The sequence below is a fragment of the Sander vitreus genome, chromosome 3 (assembly GCF_031162955.1).
Source record: "Sander vitreus isolate 19-12246 chromosome 3, sanVit1, whole genome shotgun sequence".
Taxonomy (NCBI): Eukaryota; Metazoa; Chordata; class Actinopteri; order Perciformes; family Percidae; genus Sander; species Sander vitreus.
In genome coordinates this window covers 29,925,141-29,948,252 of record NC_135857.1, presented here as the reverse complement: position 1 = coordinate 29,948,252, position 23,112 = coordinate 29,925,141, and the positions used below count along the sequence as shown (strand labels likewise).

Here is a 23,112-nt window from a genome sequence, read left to right as displayed (position 1 = left end):
TTCCAGAATTGAACAACTCATAACAGGTTAATCGACATGTTCCTTGAAAAGATCAATCACATCCCCTCTTTGTTTTACAAAAAAAAAAAAAAATTCCTCCAGGAAGTGCACTCTGAGGAGATCGACACTGACTCGGCGTACATCCTCTTCTACGAGCAGCAAGGAGTCGACTACTCCCAGTTTCTGCCAAAGATTGATGGCAAGAAGATGGCCGACACCAGTAGCATGGATGAAGACTTTGAGTCTGACTACAAGAAATACTGTGTCCTCCAGTGATCGCACCTCGTCTTCCATCAGCCAGCACTACACCTGCTCTCTGCTCCCGCCTGCTGCTCTGAGCAGGAAGCACCAGGCGTTCAGATCGTTTGGAAGAATTCTGACAAACTGCTAATGACTAGAGTCGGACTGTGGTCTCGGTCTTTAGGGATGCGTCGCAGCACTTTCTACACTTGATCGCAAACGTATTTTAGTGCAAAGGTTTGCCGAGACAACAATGAAGCCCTGGAAAAAGCACTGAACTGGTGCACTTTGCTGAGCCTGACAAAACAACCCCCCTCCTCCTCCTCCTCCCCCCTCCTCCCCTCATGTGAACAACCCTCGCCATAACATACATGTAACATATACTTGCATACTAACGCATCTCTGAATGTACGGCCAAGTCATGAAGTGATGTTGCTTTGTTATTGTGCATTTATCACTAGTGATGTCAAAATGAAAAGAAAAAAAAATTTACACCTGGAGTTATCATGTGATCTGAGCCTGAATATCTTCTAGGAAGGAAAATGATGACGCCATAGAATGAAGTCCAGGCAAAGCCAATGATTGGATACAGGTTGAGTTTTAAATGCCAAGTGTAAACGGGGCCCAAGAGTTAAAGAACCTGTGTTGATGTCATGTTTGACGCCACAGATCAACATGATGTTGACATTTGGTATCTAGTGTATTGGATACTATGACTAAGCTTTTATTAAAAAAAAAAAAAAAAAAAAGGTTCTGAAAGGTTTTATTAGCGATAGTGTCACTAGGGAAAATATAAGTCACATGCTACCTCATCGCTTCCTGCAGTCTGTCGGCCAACTGTACCCTAAAAGTCTGTGACAGTATTATTAATAACACATACAATGCTTCCTTACAGTGTAGGAGGCATGGTACACACAGCCCCTGATGTGGCCATACAATTAGGCATTTTTGCCAAAACGGTTTCATTCCACAGCTGCCAAATATCAGTGGTGATTTGTGCATTGTTGACCTGTGTGCACCCATAACTTCTTTGAAACTGGGTTTGTTTAGGACACAGGTGCCATGATCTCAAAAGAAGGCTTAAAGAGTAATATACAGTATACAGTATGTTCAAAACGTTTTCTTTTTTTTTTTGGATTCTACAAATGCTTCAGTAGCCACTTCAGGTTGTAAATGGATATTCATTTCAAAGCTACACCAGAGGCATCGGGCTTGTCTTCACAGCGCTGTGACATGAACCTTTCACCTGCTGCAATTCTCAAATTGATCTGGTATACTAATGTTCATATGCTCCCCAAAGAAAAAGTTGGGCCGAAAACTATTTTACCTGTCATTTTAACATTATATTATTTAAAGAGTAACTTAAAAGAGTACTCCACCGATTTAGCTTTGCACTCCTATATAACATTGTCGGACCCACAAAGGCCAGTAAAAACAAACTGATACAAATCAATGCGTCAGAATGCGAGATGTCATCTTTTTTTATGTCGCACATTCATCTTTCTTGTCAATACCGACCTATACCTTCATTACCCACAATGCAACTCAGCGGCTAACAATTCAATCAATCAGACATTCGGGTGTGTTATGCTAGTAGCAGTTAAACGGCTACAGAGGTCTAACAGGATCACTTCTTTCGAATTCCGCACACCCAGATTCTGTTTTTTTTTTTTTTTTCTTTCATTTTCAGACGTAATCTTTAGCCCCATTTGACGCTGAATCAAGTGACATCACATGAGGACATTTTAAGACTCCACACCGCTCCCTCTGGAGACACAAAATACTTTTTTTTCACATATTCACTAGTGCTCCCCAACACCTGGAAAAACGCTTTGATGTGTAAAATCCGCCAAGTTCCCGTTTTTAACACCAGGCTGAAAAACTTTTACTGCTCTCTCTGGTTGAAAGTTTTACACATGTTTCTGTGTGCCTAGTGGCTCCTGTAACCACACCCAACCGAGATGTCACAGTGTCCTGGAGTACACTTGTGCATCACTGCAGCAAGGTGTGAAGTGAAACCACTGTCACCAAAAACCACATTTTCCGGATGTGTTAAGTTACTCTTTAAAGGCTCTCAAAGTTGCCATTAATGGAGCGCTCCCCTGCACATTGTGGTGAACTTGATTTTCAAGATGGCACCCTGCTAAATAGCTTCACAAACCCGCTGATATCACATGGTTTTAGTTTACTGTTCATTTATTCCTTCAAAACAAAGCACGGCCTGTTGAATCCGTTGGCTACAGTACAGTACGTGTCTGGACTGTAGTCAGACCTGTAAAAACATCACACAGCACTGAACCTAACGTTTAGATTCTCATTTGTTTTCTGTGCGGCGAGACTAAATATTGGTTTCATGTAAATTCCAAATTCTGTTTCTTCCTTTTTTTTAATTTTTTTAATTTGAAGGTTTGGCTACTTGATGTGACTGTTGAGGTTAGTTTGAAATGAACACACCCGTGTGTTGCTGTGTGGAGTCGAGTGGCAGAGCTTTGTGTAGCAGCATGTATGGAGCTCTTCCTGCGCGGGGCTCTGTCTAATCACTGTGAACGGACAGCAGACAGTTCCCCACTTTGTCTTTCGAAATCACAGGAGATGAATCTCTGTGTTCACCCCTTTTTAGCTGCTGTATTTATGAGGAGAAGGTGTCATTATGGATGTATTTGGAGAGATATCTGTCATTGAATGAAACTTTATATTCCTTTGCCGAGTACATTTGTTGAACAAATGGAAATGTACAGATGAGTGCTATTTATGTTTTCTTGCTCAGCTCTTTTCGTCCTCCACCCTCCTGCCTTTCCACCGAGCTGTAGACGATGTCCAGTTGGTGTCGGTGTTTGAAACGTCATCACATGGCTCAAAGCAGTGGTGTAGTCTAATGTATTATAGTGGGTATGCTGTACTGTATATGTATATATGGGCCAGGATGGGGGGCATAACATAGTGGGGGGGTCTGGGTGCCCTCCCCCAGGACAATTCTGAGCGTCAAAGACTTAGTTTCCTGCATTCTGACACACTTTTATGCACCAATTTATGGTGGAAATACCTTTGTTTAGCCTATGCGAAGAAAAAAAACACATGACAATTCAAATATATATCTAAATTATAATGCAAAGTATGTTGTTACATGTCATTGCACATTTTTAAGTGGGTATATGGAAATCCTGGAGCTTTCTTAGTGGGTATATTGCGTATACCTGCGTATCACGTAGACCAGTGGTTCCCAACCTGGGGTCCGGGGACCCCTCAGGGGGGCGGCGGCAAAGATCACAGGGGGTGCGCAAGTCTTTATCTGGTTTGAGGTTGAGGTAACACGTGCACATGTTAAACAAATTATGATAATACACTAGAATATATCATTTATACAAAAGTCTGTATAAAAACTATATATTTTTGTTCTGGCTTAAAATTGTAGGCAGGCTACTTAGTAGGCCAAACCTCCGGGACCTCTTAACCTGGGACCCTTGCTGTCATCAGGTCAGCTGCTAGCTGCTATCATCCTCGTTTTTCCTGCCGCCACCGCATCACTATTTTATGAATGAAATATGGCCAAAAAACGTAAAAGTGCTGATAACTGCTCTCTATCAAAAAAGAAAGTAAGGCTCTATCTCAAGAGTTACCTCAACTTCGGTTTCAGGGAGGGGGTGGGGGGTCTCAGCTTTTCTTAGACATGAGTAGGGGGGGGCGCCAAGGAAAAAAGGTTGGGAACCATTGACGTAGACTACACCACTGGCTCAAAGGGAAAATGTTCCTAAGGATTGGTCTCTTGACAACCCAGTTTGTAATGTTTGCTTCATTTAAAGGTGCAATAGCTGTCAACTTTTATTTTATTTTTTTGTGGCTGCGGATGTTCCCTCAAACGACTACTTGTGTTGATGCTAAGCCTACCGCAACTGTAGCTTAAACTATAAAAAGCAAAAACACAATTTTAAAGTTGGAGTGAATTTCAGCACGACTTTCGTAATCCAGGAACAAAGATCTTCTGCCCAAAAGAGCTAAATATTGACGTTGAAATTGGTTGAAACACGATCTTGTGAACCACAGAAATAGTATGTCCATCTGCCCCCCCCTCCTCCCCTCCCCCAGAACCCAGAAGAGTAGTTCGGAGTGTCGGCAGGCAGTGCAATCTACTACTGAGCTGTCTGTCAGTGTCTGTAGCCTCTTTTTATTTAAGTTCATTTCTGTTGGATCTGAACCAGACGTGTTAATTTAAAGAACTTTTTGTAAGGTGTTCGTTGAAAGAAAAGTGATGTTGCACTGACATGAAAACATGTACATACAAAAAAATATGTTTTGTAAATAAGCCAATGAAAACTATGTATTTGAATATGAACTGTACAAAATACTGTACTTGTAGTTGTATATGGAGTGATACCGTTGATCTGTAACAAAATACCCAAGCAACAAATTAAATTCTGCAGAGGAAACGTTAACACCAGATTGAAATGTGTTGTTTTCTGTGTTCTGAGCAATGCAGAGTTTACTTTTAATGGCGATCTGTCGTTCGGTAGACTCCACCACTGGTCCAGACTAAATATATGGAAAACTTTGGTACAGGCATTCATGTTCCCCACAGGATGAATTGTTATACATCTGGTGATCCATCTTTTACAATCATCTAATTTGCAGTAGAACGATAGTATGGTATGGTATTCTATTCTGATATAGGTATTTACAAACTGCTTGGCACATATGAATGAATGAATGAATAAATAAATTGTTTGTTTTGTTGTCCATCCATTACAGGATTATTCAGACCCATTTGAAATAAATATTTTCCTAGTGCTGACGCAAAACAAAATGTACATAAACAATATCAACAAAATCAGTTTAGGTAGCCTAGTTTTGTTGGATGCAAACCACCCAAAGTCAGATTAACAAATTATTCCAATGAAAAACTTAAAATATGGTTGGTTTTAATGAATTTCTATGAGAGATTGTAAGGAGAACAAAGCGTATATGGGTTTTTTAGACATATTTAACCCTCATGTTGTTGATGTTGCAGATCTTTCACCTTAGTAAAAACAGCAGTACAGCAATGTAAAAATATTCCAATACAAGCAAAAGTCCTGCATTAGATTATTATCAAACTGAAAGTATAAAAAGTAAGTGGTTCCCCTGTCAGTGTTGGTGGTTTACTTTACTGTATGAGTCATTCTATAGAAACAACCCACTTTTCTGTCCCCAGGCTTTGAAAAACAAATCATACTTTTTAGTCACATTTGATTTTTATATTTTAATAATGAGCATGTTCTTTGAATATAACTATTTGAGCCATGGATTGGACACTAGTTGTTTTTAATCAATTATATAAAATTCCAAGTAAAAGAAAATTGCTATATATAATTGCATATATGGAGGTTTAAGAGCATTTTTTGAGTTTAAAAAGATATTTTTCTCCCATTTTAAATGCAATAATGTTTACACCAATATCACATTCATGAAGTGGATAACAAAACAAAATAAAGTACCAACTAAATATTGTAAATAATATTATGAAAATGTCTGTCCCCTGGTGTCATGTCACCGGTGTTACCACTTAACAATAATCCCTATTCTGAAAAAATCGGAAGAGTTTTAACATCACTTCCTGTACTGTACATTCTACTTCCTAAAGAACTGTACATGAAGACACTTGGTAAATCTACTGTCTCTTTTAAAATGTTGGAAATGTTCTCATTTATCCCATCATTTCGTGCGAGGCTTTCAGCTATATAAGAACAAAGATTAAACAAATGGATTAACTTAGATATTTAAGTGAGTTCAGCATGATTAGCAACATATAGTTTGAAGCTGTCACATAAATGTGAGTAAAAGTAGGCTACTTAGTCATTGCATAAATTTGCTAGTGTGGAGTTAAGCATAACAGCTGATTGTTAAGTCGAAACCAGAGAGTAGCCTACTGCATGTCATCTGGACAATCCACCTACAGATATAATATAGTACAAAGTCCCTAAGAACAACAGATTCTCACTCCCATCACGTAAAATACGGACGCTTGTTCAGGTGCCTTTGGCGTTGCCATTTGACGCTAAAGGAGACTTTTATCTAAACGCGCTTGGTCGGGACTATTGGCGTCACTTTTGATGCAGTTAGGTTAAGGAAAAGGTCGTGGGTGGGCTTACGTTTCCATGACACGCAGGACAAGAATGGGACGGTTGGGTTTAGGAAAAGAAGAACGGGACGGTTGGGGTCTTGGACCCTTAGGGGGTCCTCTGAGTTACTGCAGGGGGGGCCACCAAAATATTTAACCAGAGTCTTAACCAGAATCCAACATATTATTAGCAAAAATAAATCAGCCTATTATTGAAAAAACAAAAACATTATTGATAGTCTAACTGGCCTACAGGTGAGGTAGTCACTTAGGTAGCCAGATACAGTTCATCCTAAGGATTCACTGTGCCACATGTATGTTTAATATTAAAACATGATTTATAAAATCATGCCAACAATTATTATTTGAATAGCTTTGTATTCTTTTGACTAAAAAAAGTATGTATAAAGGCCTTAGGCCGCTCTACACATTATTGTAGGCCCAGTTTAATATTCAACTTCATTTTATACAATATATGCAGTAGAGCCGATCGATATATCGGCAGGCCGATATTAGGCATTTTCCAAACTATCGATAGCGGCATTTATAATGGCCAATAAATGAATATTTAAAAACACCGTTCCCCCATGTTAGAGTGTTGGCGTTTCATAGTTTGTCCACCAGAGGGAACTCTACACCGTCCCTGCTGGCAACACTCGTGTTTAACCCTTTAAGTTTCATATCTTAAGTTTGTATTTTTATACATTTTATTTATCAGAACTTTAATATATTTTGATGTTCCTCTGTTCTGTTGTGACAATACAACAAAGTTTATTTTTAAACTGCATTATCATATTATTTTAGTAAGGACTCATAAATAACTACAAATAACTAATGTTAGGGAAATCTGTTTATGTTTTGTTACGTGTTTCTGGATTTAAAAAAAAAAATATCTCGGCCGATATATCGGATTTTTAAATCATCAAATATTTGTATCGATATCGGACTTAAAAATCATCAATTATCAGTCGGGCTCTAATATGTAGTAGGGGGTCCCTGTTTCGTCTCTCTTAAGGGGTCCTTGGCTTAAAAAACGTTGACGACCCCTGCTTTAATCGATAAACCAGCCATAGTCGATCTTTAAGGCGTAATAGTTGTTGCTTGAGGGCCTCAAATGTGTGCTGTGAACGGTGTGAACATCTCAGTCAGCATTAGGTAAGTGAAGAGGAAAAGTCCCTTCACACTGTGCATATGAAAGACATATCTGCATTTCAGTAGCAGTGTTTCCTTAGGGGGAAGTTTCTGTAGAGATCCTTCATGTGGTTACCTTTCGCATCTGCACACAGGCTTACTGCAGCAACATTATACTTTACGCTCAGGAAGGAGAGTGACGAGTAAAACTATTTTAAACGAGCCATGCTTGCAGCTCTGTAAAGCTGTGCACACAGCACAGCAGTGCTTGGAGCTAAATGCTGTCAGTATGGAAACATGCTCATGTTAATGATAATGTTAACATGTTGCTTAGCAAATTAAAGTTCACGTGTTCACTGACTAAATACAAAGTACAACAAAGGGCTGATGGGAATCAGGTAATTGGTCATACAACAACTTGAGTCAAAGAAGGTTATTGACCCTTTATACCAAATGGTTATACAGTCCGAGCAGCAACAAGGGGAGAGCTGGGAGACAGAGTTTCCCCTTAATAAACATATAAATGAAGATTAGATCTTAAACCAACAATAGCAAACCTTGAGCACATGAGAAACTGTTTGAGATGATGGAGGAATAGCAAAAGCAGTTGACATTTCAGCAGAGTAATAATAAGGAGTATGAGGTTATAATGGTTATAACTAGGCATGGGCCGGTATACGATTCTGACGGGATGATAACCTTCAGCAAAAATATCACGGTTTCATGGTATTGCAATTATAGCTTTAAAATGTATTATTTTTTTAAACGTCTGGGTAAAATACATTTCTTCCCCCTGTTGAACACAATGTATTTTATTTTTAAACATTCTGCACACTGGCAGGGAGACGGATTACTAAACTGCAGTTTCTCTCCTTGACCACTCCTCATACCTTAGGAACGGTATAACAGAAAATGTTAGTGGTTTTGAAACCTTTACTTTTTCAAACCGCGGTATACCTTGAAACCTGTAACCGGCCCATACCTAATTATAGAATAGAATAGAATAGAATAAATCTTTATTGTCCACCAGGGTGGACATTTTTCTTTGGCTCACCAGACATACAAGACAGATAAACATACAGACACATCTCAGACATGACAGTTGAGTATAAAAAATAATGTGAAAAAAAACAAAAAATACATGTTATAACCATGTACACCTGCATAATTATGATTTAATCTGAATTCAGGAACTCTGACATGTAGAGATGTTCCGATACCATTTTTTCCTTCCCGATATTGATTCCGATACCTGAACTTGAGTATCGACCGATACTAAGTACTGATCCTATATCTGTGCATTAAGAAAAATATATATTATTGAGTACTATTTAACAGCTGCAAACTAACTACTAACGCTGTGTGGATGTGATATGATTGTTATCGTTGTATGGCCTTGCTCAGGTGAAACCTTTTGTAAAGCAAATACATACAGAGAATGAATGCCACATTCCTTTTATTGTCTAGTTTGACAGTCAGTCATTACTGAAAAAGAACATAAACTACGTTAAAGTAGATTTTTCGGGGCTAAATTATGTTGTATCGGATCGATGCCTAGACTCGCGTACTCGCCGATACCAGCATTTGTCGGAGGGATTTTCGATACTGGAATCGGTATCTCGGTAACTCTACTGGAATGTGCAGGTGCTTTTACTTAACGTATATCGCAGCCTTTCGCGATGTGTTATTTGCGCCAGTTGATATTGTGATGGCGATAAAAAAATACAACAACGATATATTGTGCAGCCCTAACTTATACCATCATTTATTCTGGTCTGAAAGAGTTTTATGTTGAAATGTTAACTTTGTTAGTACCCAACTTGTATTTACCCTGTATTTATCAGGTTTTTTTTGTTGAATTGTAAATCGTATACTTGTACCCAATACAACAAAGTTTATTTTTAAACTGCATTATCATATTAGTTTAGTAAATTAATCTGACTTTGGGTGGTTTGCATCCAACAAAACTAGGCTACCTAAACTGATTTTTTTCAGTCTTCCTATCCCAAATAATCTAATCAGTGATCACTTTATTGACCCCAGTCACAGCCCATTCAAGCTAAGTTTTTTGTAGTTCTGATGTCTGGGAGAGTTTATATAACCATAGTTCAGTATTCGTGCTGAACATCAGGTACATGTAGAATGTGATACAGAGTGTGATGCAGCTCAAACCGCCCGCTGCGCCTGTTCATTTCCTTTGCTTATGTTGTGGTTGACACGCAATAAGAACTCTTGCTGGTGACAATACAGACAGGCTTAAGGTTAACACAACACATGGTTGAATTTTTAGGTAACCGCGGAGAGAATAAACGCAGAACAGAGACAGACAGACTGCTTCAACGTAACGGTTCCAGCAGGCTTCTTATCAAACGTGTGTTCATCAGAAAACAAAGGTAAGGCGGTTTAGTATGGCAATACAGTTTTTTTAATGTATGAGCTTATTGTGTCTCTTACTGTGCGTTCTTATTGTTTTGGGCTTCACAGGATGTTCTTACGTCAAACTTCTACAATGTTAGTATTTTTCCTCTTGTAATTAATAATCTTGTAATTCCTCTTGTAATTTCCTGTGTAATTAATAAAAGAAAGTACATCATTGTATTGTTCCTGCTCAGCCTTTCTTTGGATCACTGGAGTCATTTTAATTGCTACACTATCACCTCCCAGGCTGAGGTGATGTTCTTTCATTAAAATCGCCCTTGTTAAGGAGAAGACACAATGCCGACTAATTCCACCAGTGAAGACGGGACTGCCACAGGTAAGATTCACATCCAGTTGTGTTCAATGACACGTGTGAGAGCGTGTTGAAGCTGACTGTTTATGTCCTGACTTGTTTAGATTGGCCCCTGGACCGGCTTGTCTGCTTCCTCATAGGGGCCCTCTCCTTCACCATCCTGGTGTTCACACTGCTGGGGGTCGTGTGTCTCAGAAAGTAAGGCAGGCTGAAATGATTTCACAAGGAATTTACTGGATGATTGGATGTGTCATTTGATTTGGCTGAGTTTAGATTGCAGTTGTAAAATGTTTATAGAACAATGTTTATTAGCTGAAAACACAAAGTGTAACGTATTCAATATTGCATCAACAAGTGCAATTGCCTTTGAATTGGTATTTCTAGATATCATATGATCTGCTTTTGATCCCAGGAAAACTGAGGGCTTTTAGCTTTCACAATGAAATACCTTTTATTTTAAATAGCGGACTAACACTGTCATAGCACGTAATTGTAGCACAGGTTTAATTAACTATCAACATTAATGATGTCTCTGTTTGTATTTATGTAAAGTTTATTTTGAGAGCACATTTAAACACAGCTTAAGCTGACCAAAAAAGCACCAAGATGCTGTATAATTGAACACTGAAATGTAAAACATAAGTCGTAGATAGAAAACACAAAAGAACATTCCAACGACAACAACGATCTGCAAATCACAAATAGGCCTACATCATTTTAAGAATATTTAAGTGTCCTAATAAGCCAAGTGCAAATACCTGCAAATGGAATGCAGCTATTTTGAATGCTTTTAGTTACACATGAGGTTTTCCTGTACGGAAGAGGATTAGGGCCACATGTGAGTTCTGAGTTTAAAGTCCGAATTCTGAGAATAAAGTCCGGATTCTGACTTTAATCTCGGAATTCTGATTTTATTCTCAGAATTCCGACTTTTTTTTAAAGTCTAATTGATTTTTTTTTTAAAGGTGCAATATGTAATACTGACAGCTAGTGTTTAAAATAGTTACTGCAGTACAAATTCAAAATACTGGAGAGAGTCGTCTCCCCCGCCCCCTCCTCCTCAGACTCGAAGTTGACGTTGGTTGCCAGGCTGATACCGGAGCATCCACAACAATGTTGCTAGACGCTTGTCTCACATAGCCAGACATTACTTCACAGCACAGCGGAGTAGCTAATGTTAGATGCTGGCTATATTGACAGTCATAAAAGCCCGTGCTCACGTGGAGCTCTGTACCCAACTGACAGACACTTTTTCGGCTTAGTATTACGCTAAAAATACCACTACCTTGCCGTCCTTTTCCACCCGACTGAACACACTTTATTGGCTTATAATTACGGCAACAATCGCTAAACACACTGCAAACTCAAGGTCCTCTCTTTCCGATTTACAACCCCCCTCTCTTGGCTTCAAATAACTCACCATTGTCGGCTACAGCCGCTTACACGTTGTAAACAGCCGTGGCTGCTTGCCTGGTCCTAGTAACGTTAGCAGGGTTAGCATGGCGGCGTTAGCCAGGACCAGTCGGGATCACTTCACTGGCTGTGTCTCAATTGTTTTTGCGAGTAACCAACTTGGGTACTAGTTATATAATTCAATGTGAGTAGCTACACAAATGTTGAAATGACATAAAATGCCCGTCCCTAGTAGCTGTGATAAACTCTGCATCCTTTTGGGCTCTAAGCTATCTCCATCTTTCAAATGCATCTCCAATATTTACCTAGACGGGTTTGTTACGTCTCTGGTCATGCAACTCTTAGAAACATGCGGGTTTTTTTTGTCGGGTAAAATCAATCTCCGTTGATCCTGTTTGTTTGTTTGCTGCTTTTATGGCTGTACTAACCTCACAGCTGTAGCGCGCTGGGTTTACGTTTTTACAGGTATATCTGGCAACCCGGCTTGGCTGACAAACTGGGCAGTTGATAACAACAAACAGGCCAAAACACAAACAGAAATTCCGTCACAGAACGGAAATTTCAAAAGGAGAAAATACCGGCATTAGCATTGTTGTCAAAAAAGATAGTATTTCAACTTAGCATGTTTCCTTAATATCTGATGATGCATTGGGGTCATTTTTGGATTTATTACAGTAAATATATTACATATTGGACCTTTAAATTAAAAAAATAGAAAAAAAAGTCTGAATTCTGAGAATAAAGTTGAATTCTGAGATTGAAGTCAGAATTCTGACTTTACTATCAGAATTCTGACTTTAAACTCACAACTCAATACATTTTTTCACATGTGGCCTTAATCCTCCTCCGTATCCTGCCATGTCAAAATGTCTGCGGAAAATGGCCAACACCATGAATTTCTGCAGAAATGCACCATAGGTTAATGCTAGGTATGTTGATCCACCACTTTGGTCCAAAATATTTGACAACTAGGAATGCCATAAAATTTGGTATTAACACTCATGACCCGGGTGATTATTCTGTCAATTCTATTAGCCACCAGCAGGTTGAACGTTTTGGGTTTGTGTGAAATTAGATGGATTGCCATAAAATGACGATTAAATTCCCCTCAGGATGAATGGTAATCACTTTGGTGATCCCCTGAATTTTCATCTTGCGCCACCATCAGGTCAAAGTTTTAATTTGTCCTTAGGTTTCTGACCAAATACCTGCACAAAAAAGAGACATTTCCATCAGCCTCAGCTGTACTTTGAGCTTAGCGCTTGTTAGCATATGTTAGCCAGCTAACACAGAAAAACAAGATGGTTAAGATATTATAACCAGCTAAACATCATCATGTTTGCATTGTTAATGTGAGCATATTAGCATGTTAACATTAACATTACCACTGTGCTAAAAGAAATATAAGAAATAGATTATTTATATTCAAGGCTTTCTTGTGAAATAGGTTCTTAAGCCTCCAACTGGAAATAGTGATGTTCCCACAGAAACATTACTTACTCCAACTGTTGTTTCTTAAAGAGGTAGATATTTAGTTTTCTTTATCTTATCTCCAGCTAACACCACAGCTGCCTAGAGCTTTTGTTGGAATCCTTGAAAACCTGGCTTGCACAGTGTTAGGTGTTTTACAATATACACTACTTTTTCTTTCAGATATCATTCTTTGGTCCGGACCATTCGAGAGCTGCAGCGTAGCAAGTTGTTGCTGGATGCTGTTCCTCGGCTGGAAGCTCCCCTCATGCCTATGAAACCAGGTCCAGCAGCGGGGGATGAGGAGGAGGAGGAAGTGGAGCTTCCTCCCCAAATTCCCCTGCAGCAGAGCAGCACATTCAGGCCCTGCTCCAAGAGGCTGTGGAAAGGCCTGCAGCAGGTACTACTCATACACCAACCTTTAGTGAGGACAGCATAACTGTCTTCATGTCATCACATGATGCTGATATTTTATGCAGTCAGATATTTGACCTACTTAAGGGCTGCTTTGTTTCCGTTAGGAATCAGCTGGAGACACAGCAGAGGAAATCTCACATGCAAGATAGGCTGAACTGAATTTTAACTGTACATGTGACACATGATCTGTGTTATCTCACCAATGTGGCTTAACAGTATTAGTGCTAATCAAGTCTCCTTTGGCACAAACGAGACTTGATCAGCACTAATACTGTAATTTTTTAATGAAGCTATATTTTACTGTGCCTCCAGATAGAGCCAAAATCAGACATTTCTGGTACAATTTATTAAAAAATGATCTTATTAATCCCACACTGGGGAAATTCCCTTATTACAGCAGCTCAAAAGAAAAATTCAGACAACAGAATAACACATTAAATACATAGGAAAAATATACAAAAAGTATTGTAAGAAATAGAAAAAAGTAAGAGTGATAATAACAGTAATATGTACACTATACCCCCTTATTTAAACGGACTATATATACACAGATATACAGATGAGTAAGGTGCGGATGAATAGAAATGACATTGCACAGTAGGCGGTGACATGGAGTAATAAATAAATAAATATGCATAGTGCACAACATTGTCAAGTGATGGCTCATGTTGCAGAATTATTATTATAATGTAGTAGAGTCTGACTGCTGCTGGAATAAAGGTCCTACGGTAGAGCTCATTCTTGCACTGAGTGTGCAACAGTCTGCTGCTGAAGGAGCTGCTCAGGGAACTCACAGTCTCGTGCAGGGGGTGAGATGTGTTGCCCATGATTGATGCCAGTTTGGCTAACATCCTCCTCTCCCCCACCTCCTCTATGCTGTCAAGAGGGCAGACCAGTACAGAGCTAGCCCTCTTCACCAGTCTGTTTCAGGCTACTGCATTGGAGATTGCAGATGCCACCACATAGTCATAAAAGGTTTTTAACCTTCTGCACACACCAAAGGACCTCAGTCTCCTCAGCAGGTGGAGGCTTTGGCCCTTTTTGTACAGGACGTCTGTGTTTTTTGGATCAGTCCAGTTTTTTGTTGAGGTGAACACCCAGGTGTTTGTATGTCTCCACCATCTCAATGTCGACACCCTGATGTTTACCGGGGTAGTACCGGGCAGCCTCCTGCGAAAGTCAACCACCATCATGTTTTGCTGGCGTTAATGTGAAGGTGGTTTGACTCACACCAGTTGACAAAGTCCCAGATGACCTCCCGGTATTCCTGGTCATTGTCCTCTGATACCCGCCCAACAATGGCAGTATCATCAAAGAACTTCTGCATGTGACAGCTGCTCATGTTGTGCCTGAAGTCCGCTGTATACAGGGTGAGACGAAAAGGAGTGAGCACTGTGCCCTGTGGTGCTCCTGTGGTGCACCTGTGCTGCTCATCACCACATCAGACACACAGGGCCAGATGTACTAACGCTTTTGCGCCCACTTCAGTCGTATTTGTTTCGCAACGTGCGCGTAAAAGCATGGCGAGGTATGTACAAACAGGCCGCACTGAGGTGAAAGCGCAGACTGCCTGTCGCGGGGACTGAAAATGGTAAATTGTGCTTTGGCAGCAGTAATCCGAGCAAGACGAAGACATGTCAAAGAGACGAGCTGAAAGGAGTTTTGCCACAAGGATCACACTCACACGAAATCATTAAGCGTTACAGATTAAGCAGCCATGCAATATTACAGTTACTGGAAGAAATCAAAGATGACACTGAATCTCCGACTCAGCGTTCACATTCCATTCCAACAATTGTTAAACTCATTGCTACATTACAAATATTGGCATCAGGATCATTTCAAACAGTCATAGCATCAGCAAAGGGAATATCGCAGTCACTCAGCCGTATCATAGCACCAGTACTTAACGCTTTGCTACAGCACACTAGTCAATACATACATTTCCCCACCACTAATGCCGAAATAACAACCATGGCTAATGACCCCATTACACAAACCAACAACAGCAGCTCAGCAAAATTACAACCGGGCACACATTCAGACGAGGGGGGGAGATTGAGCGTACATTTGGGGTCTTGAAAAGCCGGATGAGCTGCTTGGACAGTACAGGTGGAGCGCAATTTACGGTATAGTGGGCGGAGAAAGGCGCTGATTACCCGATGAACTGCAGGTTTGGTAAGTACGACGTAAGCTGATGTATCACAGCGTGCGCTTTCTGCGGGTTGGCCATGGCGCTGATAACGCTACTTTCGCAAATGTACATACATCTGGCCCACAGTCCTGGAGCCTCATATATGGTCTGTCAGTGAAGTAGTTGATGGTCCATGCGGACAGGTCGGGGGGGGGTCAACTCCACCTCCCAATAGCTTCCCCCAGAGCAGTGATAGTATAATTGTATTGACAGCACTGGAGAAATAAAAAAAATATGACTTTCACAGTGCTCCCAGTGTTCTCCAGGTGTGACAATGAATAAGAATGAATGAGTGTGTGACTTTGACCAGGATGATGTTGTTTGCATGTCCTCTTAGTCTGCTGTCCTCCTAACCCAAAGTCACCTCTTATGGTATTTGTTCAAGGGTCCCCATGTTACCAAGTCAGACCTGAACCTGCTGCAGCTGATTAAAGCAGGGAAGGAGGGCGTCTTCTACCAGGCCAGGATGACCAGAGGGACGTGTAAAGGCCACAACATATTCACCTGCAAAATCACCAAGGAAGGTACAGACATCTCTGGAGGTGTAGACCTACAAGCATTGCTTTGAGGCAGAGCTGCCCTGGAGGCAGAGATGATCAGTTGCAACATATTCTTACTCCCATTGCATTAAATACGGACGCTTGGTCAGGTGCCTTTGGCGTTTTTATTGACGCTAAAAGTCTCCTTTAGCGTCAAATCTAAACGCACTTTATCTAAACGCGCTTGGTCGGGACTAATGGCGTCACTTTTGACACAGTTAGGTTTAGGAAAAGGTCGTAGGTGGGCTTATGTTTCCGTGACACGCGGGAAGAACGGGATGGTTGGGTTTAGGAAAAGAAGAACAGACGGTTGGGTTTAGGAAAAGAATAACGGACAAACGTGACACGCGGGACACCATGGGTGAAAGTTTTCGGCCTTTCATACAACTCGCTACCATAGTCACGTCATCTTCAAACCCCGTGTAGCCGCTGCTCTCCCTGGTGCGTTGTACAAACACGCTGAAGGGCGCTTTTTGCGTTGCTTATGACACTGACAGCCACTGCCCAAACATCCGTATTTTACGAGTTCGGAGTGAGAACGTGTTGGTTGAGGTATAGCGTAGCACTGCAGCCAGTCTTTAATACCTTAAACCTTAACACCTGAGTGTTCCAGGTTACCCTAACGAGCACCTGCAGTGTCAACAGAGACACGGGTGAATCACATAAACACAGCAGGGTCGTCACACTATGGTTTGTCATGCAAACAGACACATTAATCTGGCTACAGACACTTGAGAAGTTGTTCTTTTGATTGTGTGATGACAGTGTTGGAACAGTGTGACCAACTATTACTCACATAGTTTCAGTTTGTTTTGGTAATTCATATCAGTTCATATTGTGAACCCATCTGATGACGATTTAGCCTCTGGGGACCAGTGACGGTTCTAGGGGTGGGGGGCCAAGGGTGGCCAGTGCCTCTGTAATATTAATGCTGCGTCGTTGTACTCCCAGTTACAGTTTTTGACGTCACATACACATAAACAACAATGGTGACCCCTGTTGATGCTGTACAGACGCCGGTGATTAACGGTGAGAAATATAAATAAATAGACATAAATAGGCAACGTAAAGTAATTCCGCACATTGTAATCAAAACAATACACATACGATTGTGTACTACTACAGGTTATGTTTATTAAATGAAGCCCAAAATATGTCGCTGACTAGAAATCACTAGTATCAGCTAGCGCTAGCTAACGTCAACATTAGGTAGCCGCTAGCTAGAAGGGTTTGTGGTGACTTTGCCTGGAATGCTACCAAGTCGTGAGTCGTGACTTGAAGTTGTAACTTACGGGCTAAAAATTGTGTCTGGAACGCAGTATGAACCTCGACCCCCCTTTTCCTCCCCCTAACTGTGGCAAAAATGTTCATACATTTTTAAAACCACTTATTGTTATATATATTATTCATGTGCAGTGATAAATAAAATGTAGGACTGAAACACTGAATGAGTATTCTTTTGTTCAATATTATATGTGTTTCGTTAGTCTTTTGTAGAACCAAACCTATGTGGTATGTGTTGGTGGTATGTAACACTTAATATATTTGGTACCCCTAAAATTGCCAAGACTTCCACTGCGGCTGTCATTGTTAAGTGTCAGATTAGCAACTTCAGACGCAAGAGTTCTATAATAAAAATGCAGATAAACATAATATAATGCAGAAAAATATAATATAATGTAGAAAAATATAATTGTCGATGGGTTCCAAGATTGCATTTAGTCCAATGCATTTTGCCTCTTGGCCCGCTGCCTACAGATTCTGCAGAATATGCAAATATCTGTTTATAGAGATTATATTGTTACACACCCCCCCCCCCACACACACACACACACACACACACACACACACACACACATATACCACATGGCATACTTTATCAAAATATCAAGCACCAATGTGAACGCACATTCACATTTCAGATTTCAATGGTGATGGTGAGTTGGAGTTGTTTCACTTTTAAGTTTTAGATTCATTTTTCATTAAATTTTTTTTAGCTCAGTCAAAAAGCTTTGGTTTCATTTTCTCTCTCTTTCTTCCTTGAGGTGTCCGTCCTAAGCATGTGGACACAGAGGTTTCCATCATGAGGAAACTGGTGCACCACAAGAACATCCTCCAGTTACTGGACTGGAACACCTCTGAGGGTGAGAGACAGTTATCCGCAGACTGTTATTCCTCTGCCAGAATGAAACCACTGTCCTGTCCCTTTGCTCCCGGTTGAAAGATAATAAATGAAGGTACATTGGACATTGGATATATTCCTCTATAAGTCCCCCATCCTCTCTCAATGTTTTGATTTATGCAGTGCCTTACATTCTGATCATGGAGTATGTCAGCTATGGCACTCTGAGGACCTTCCTGCAGACCAACAGAGCCAACCTGAGCGCAGACCCTGAGCTGCAGAGCCTCCTCACCATTGCCTCCTACCACATCGCTTTGGCCATGCAGCACCTGCGCTCCAAAATGGTAACAACATAACTATTATGCTATTAGGCTATTATGAAGTACTCAGCTGTCGATTGATGAATGAAAATATAATATGCTACTATTTATCCTCACTTACCAATCATAGACCCATGCTAAGCAGTGTTGGTGTGGTCTTCCCTGCAGATTGTGCACTGTGACTTAGCTCTGAGAAATATCATGGTCAATAAGTTTCCCTGGGAGGTGAAAGTGGCGGAGTTTGGCCTCGCCCAAGACTTTACACGCATTACGAGCCGCCGCAGCAGCCGCTGGAGAAACCCACAGGTAAGACAGTATCAATTCTCCTGTTGATACAGTTTGGATTTCAGTTTTCCTATGAGTTGTCAAGTTCCAATTGTCATGTCCTAAAACCCTCATGACTGAGCTTGACACCATCAGAACATTAACTTTAACAGGTAACAGCTTGTCCAAATTGTGACTTAACTTTTTAAATATTGTTAGTCAAACCTTATTAGACTTTTGGTAACATATTGTACTATTTTGGTCTCATATCATAACAGTTGGAAACATTTTGTGCCATTATAAAAAACATTTTATACCAATTTGGACACATCTTGTTCCAGTTTAGACACAATTTAAACCAGTTTGGACAATTATTGTACCATTATGGTCACATCTTGTACCATTGCCTTATGAACTTGTACTTGTACTAGGACAGCAAACATTAAGTCACAGCAGGAGGCTTTGCTGGCTGCTGCTCTGCTATCATGATAATTTAGTAAGGTGGTCTAACACTGAAAACCTGCTGTGTGTGTGTGTGTGTGTGTGTGTGTGTGTGTGTGTGTGTGTGTGTGTTTTGAGGGGGATTTAGCAACATCCTCTGCAACAGGAAACCAGAGGTTTCAGAAAGATGTGGCCTTGATTTAGCGAAAAGGGCAGCAGTAACCGTGTCATTAACGTTTCCCAGTTACTCATAATTTCCAACATGAGCTCGTTAGTTTACTAAAGTTATACCAATAAATTAGAGTTACCAATGACACTGTGTACTGATGTTTCAAATTGTTTTAAAATATATTTATTTATGGTGGTCTATAGTGTGACGAGCTGGTTGTAAGTTTTTACAGGTCACATTTTTGAGTGTAATATCACCTTTTCCGTTGTATGTAAATGTACAGCAGCGTGTGCCGCTGCGCTGGTACCCACCTGAGTACTTCAAGAACAACTATTACAGCTTCAAGGGAGATGTTTGGGCATTTGGCATCGTGCTGTGGGAGATGCAGACATTTGGTAAGTTGGTCGCTCAGGTAATTACGGGTTTCATATGTGACACAAAATGATTAAATGTAGTAGGTTAGACAAAAGGCCAAAGTGGTCCACTTCAAGTTTAAAGGAGATTTGTCATTGTTTGACTGCTTCTTTAGTTTAGTTGTAAATAAACATGTTCTTTGGACCACCCTAAAACTGTCGTCAGTCTGGAGAAATGTGAAACTGGTCAAATTACATAATAGGGAATATTGGTCTCTTTGTTAAAGTCTGATATATATGATCATGATGATGTCCACCGTATGGTGAGGCTTATTTTTATAAAACCATTGAGAGCTTGAAATTAGCACATGCCATGGTACATTTTAAAAGACAGCAGGTAAGTAAAGATCTCGAGTTGACAAAAAAGACTTGTTCAATCAATACAAAATGTCAGGTAGGTTTGTTTTATTTTTGAATATCTCATATGTAACATCTTTCTGAAAAAACAACATTTTCAGGTACACTGCCATACCCAAACCTTGAGACATCCGAGGCAGTGGTGTACCACATCTGTATTGGTCATAAGAACACAAACCCTGACGGTTGCAGACCAGAGATGTAAGAACATGTTTGTCTCATTTACTTTTCAAAAGCTGCATAGTCTATACACACTGGAAGCATTATATGCACATGTATAGGCCTACTTTATTGTTTAACTGATTGATTGGATTTTTGAGCGCCATAAAAAAAAGCAGTAGTCTCATAATCAGAGGGCTCATGCTGGCCTTTTGTCGTGACAGTAAAACTCAACATTGAGGTCCAAACTAATGATATGCAGCTCATGAAATAAAATGTATTTGCAGCTTTTTCTTTCTGTAGTCTGGGAGAAACTTCTGTGTTATAAGAGGTAGAGCTCACGACTGGGCAATAACAGATATTCACCAAACAGTATTGACCCAAACTATCAGTCTAAATCTGAATACGTTTTGACCCCAGTTAGCACTATAAAATTGTTATTATAACATGTTTAGTGTTAAGTATGATAGTTGGTTCTCAGCAGCTCATTACATGATGAAGCCCATGAATGTCTAAACCCCACAGACTTCATATTATGCGAGACTGTTGGCTGGATCCGTACCCTCTGAGACCCTCATTCACAGACATTGTCCGCATGCTGGAGGACATCATGGAAAACGATGCGGTAAGAAATAGCTGGCTACATTAGCAATCATTGATCTTTAAAAGGTTACAAAATTTGTAAAAATGAACAAAACCATCACCATGTGACCTTCTTTGTGCCATAATAGTCTGAACCTATTTTAGATTAGACTGCAGGATTAAAGTCATATGACTTTAATTTAGCGTGTAAAGTCATATGACTTTTCATACTTGATCATATTATGTAACACAGTGATTCCCAACCACTGTACTTTTACCCCAGGGGGTACTTCTGTTGCTGGAATTGGGTATGTGGAAAGATTCAGCTCAACTAATTTGAAAATAGAAATTGAAAAAATTGTAATTATGTTTTGACTAAATGAATATATGAGCTGTAACACCTGAACACTACATGTTGCAGTTATGTAAGAGTGTGTGCAAACTAGTTAGCAAGTGAGCACAGAAGTTTTAGCTTAAAGTAATGAATAAATGGTAGAAAGAAATAGCTAAAAGTAATGACTAAACAGTTCAAATGATTCGCTATAATAGTTATGGATAAATGGTTGAAACATTCAGCTTCACTCCACATAGTAGCCTATGATTGCTGACCAAACCAACCTAAATATTGACAGTTCAACAAGTATGAACAAAATTAACAATATAATGTGTAGTGTTCTACATTTGGAACATACAATGTGAATTAATGAAGGGGTACGTGAGTTCATCTGACAGGGCTGGGGGGGAACCACTGATGTAACACACCATTTGTTCAGACACACCAAGAAAGAATTCCTCCTCTTTGTTACTGCAGTTGGACAAACGGTAGATTGTAGTGGTGTTTTCTTTAATAGAAATGTCTTGTAGTTATATATGAACTTCTTTTTTTGCAGGATTATGTGGATGTTGAGAGTCCACAGCTTTTGGTGAAAGATGAGGCTGAATAAAGATCTACGAACAGCCAGTGTCACCTTTGAAGATACAAATCCCAATTACATGCCAAGGCATCAAATAACAGTTAAATGTTTTTTTAGGCTACATTTATCTGCTTGCGTCAGCCTTTGCAGTGCTGTCTGAAATATAGCAACTGTAAGATGATCACACATAAACAACTCAACAGACAGCAGGGTAAAAAGTATGTACTTATATGTTCTTGTATATCACTGTAAAATATTTGTCAGGTTCTGTGTTTTAACTTTGTTTATCTTTATTTTTTATGTCCATCATATTGATAACTCAATTAAAAAAAAAAAAGAAATCTGTGTGATGTGCCTAATCTGCTCACTGCGTACAGCAGCACAGAAGCTACATATTTACTTTCTGAAATACATTTTTCTGTTTTCTTATTTCTTGTTAATATGTTTTTCATGACTTACTTTTATATTTTAATTCTAGCTTTTTGGTGTATTATAGATATTCAATGATAGCATGTTTCAATATTTATTATTTATCCTCCAAACATTTGTAAACCAAAAACATATAGAACATATTGGCATGTTGCTTTGGAAATGCAGCTATCAGAAGAACAGACATTACAGTTCAAGATTATTTAAAAATATATGCATACCAACAATTAGATAATCCGATAATACTGAGAAAAAAATAATAATTAACTAAATATACATTAAAAAAAAAATTACATTGGAGTAATTAGAACACAAAAGTTTTTTCCCCTCAGCAGTCAGCCTCACCAACAAGGCCCCCCACTGACTCTTAACCCCCCCATCCCTAGTCATCACACTTGCACTAACCTTCATCCTGGACTTTACATCTGCCCATTGCAAATACTATATATTCTTTGCAAATGTTGCACTCAACCCAGTTACTTTGTATGTATATATTTGTTCATCTGTATTTATTGTTTATTTCATATTCATGTTTAATATGTTTGTTTATTTGTTTGATTATGTATGCACCTTTCACCAAGGCAAATTCCACATAAGTGTACTTACTGTGGCAATAAAATCTTTTCTGATTCTGATTCTGAATTCCGACATTTACCAGGAGCACCAAAAGCATCACGTCCAATACCTTCTCCTGTGTGGGATGAATGGTGCGTACA

The 23,112-nt window shown here is 39.7% G+C and overlaps 2 protein-coding genes across 12 annotated transcripts in view; both read left to right on the top strand.

The window, feature by feature from the left end:
- usp32 (ubiquitin specific peptidase 32) overlaps nucleotides 1-4,973 on the top strand; it is a 56,669-nt gene extending 51,696 nt beyond the window's left edge. For all 7 annotated transcript variants that reach the window (XM_078246905.1, XM_078246904.1, XM_078246903.1 and 4 more), the window contains exon 34: nucleotides 103-4,973. In XM_078246905.1, the coding sequence (XP_078103031.1) occupies nucleotides 103-276 (174 nt within the window). In that variant the 3' untranslated portion in view covers nucleotides 277-4,973. The remainder of the gene's footprint in view (nucleotides 1-102) is intronic.
- A 4,706-nt stretch (nucleotides 4,974-9,679) lies between these two features.
- Nucleotides 9,680-23,031, top strand: LOC144515784 (tyrosine kinase receptor Cad96Ca). Of its 5 annotated transcripts, XM_078246895.1 has the most exons (13): nucleotides 9,680-9,855; nucleotides 9,947-9,973; nucleotides 10,127-10,217; nucleotides 10,298-10,391; nucleotides 13,260-13,476; nucleotides 16,073-16,211; nucleotides 18,272-18,370; nucleotides 18,532-18,692; nucleotides 18,837-18,974; nucleotides 19,826-19,937; nucleotides 20,414-20,513; nucleotides 20,997-21,096; nucleotides 21,944-23,031. In XM_078246895.1, exons 3-13 carry the CDS (start codon nucleotides 10,178-10,180, stop codon nucleotides 21,995-21,997), a joined length of 1,254 nt encoding a protein of 417 aa, XP_078103021.1. In that variant the 5' UTR covers nucleotides 9,680-9,855; nucleotides 9,947-9,973; nucleotides 10,127-10,177; the 3' UTR covers nucleotides 21,998-23,031. The 5 variants fall into 5 exon arrangements, with proteins under 5 accessions (XP_078103021.1, XP_078103022.1, XP_078103024.1 ...); XM_078246896.1 differs by lacking the exon at nucleotides 9,947-9,973; XM_078246898.1 differs by lacking the exon at nucleotides 10,298-10,391.
- Nucleotides 23,032-23,112: the final 81 nt, after the last annotated feature.

Excerpts from the sequence above, each read along its gene's own strand:
- LOC144515784 (XM_078246896.1), top strand. The coding sequence starts at position 10,178 with ATGCCGACTAATTCCACCAGTGAAGACGGGACTGCCACAG. Across the intron at positions 10,392-13,259 it reads GGGGTCGTGTGTCTCAGAAA|ATATCATTCTTTGGTCCGGA; the intron begins GTAAGGCAGGCT and ends TTTTTCTTTCAG. Across the intron at positions 19,938-20,413 it reads GTGGGAGATGCAGACATTTG|GTACACTGCCATACCCAAAC; the intron begins GTAAGTTGGTCG and ends CAACATTTTCAG.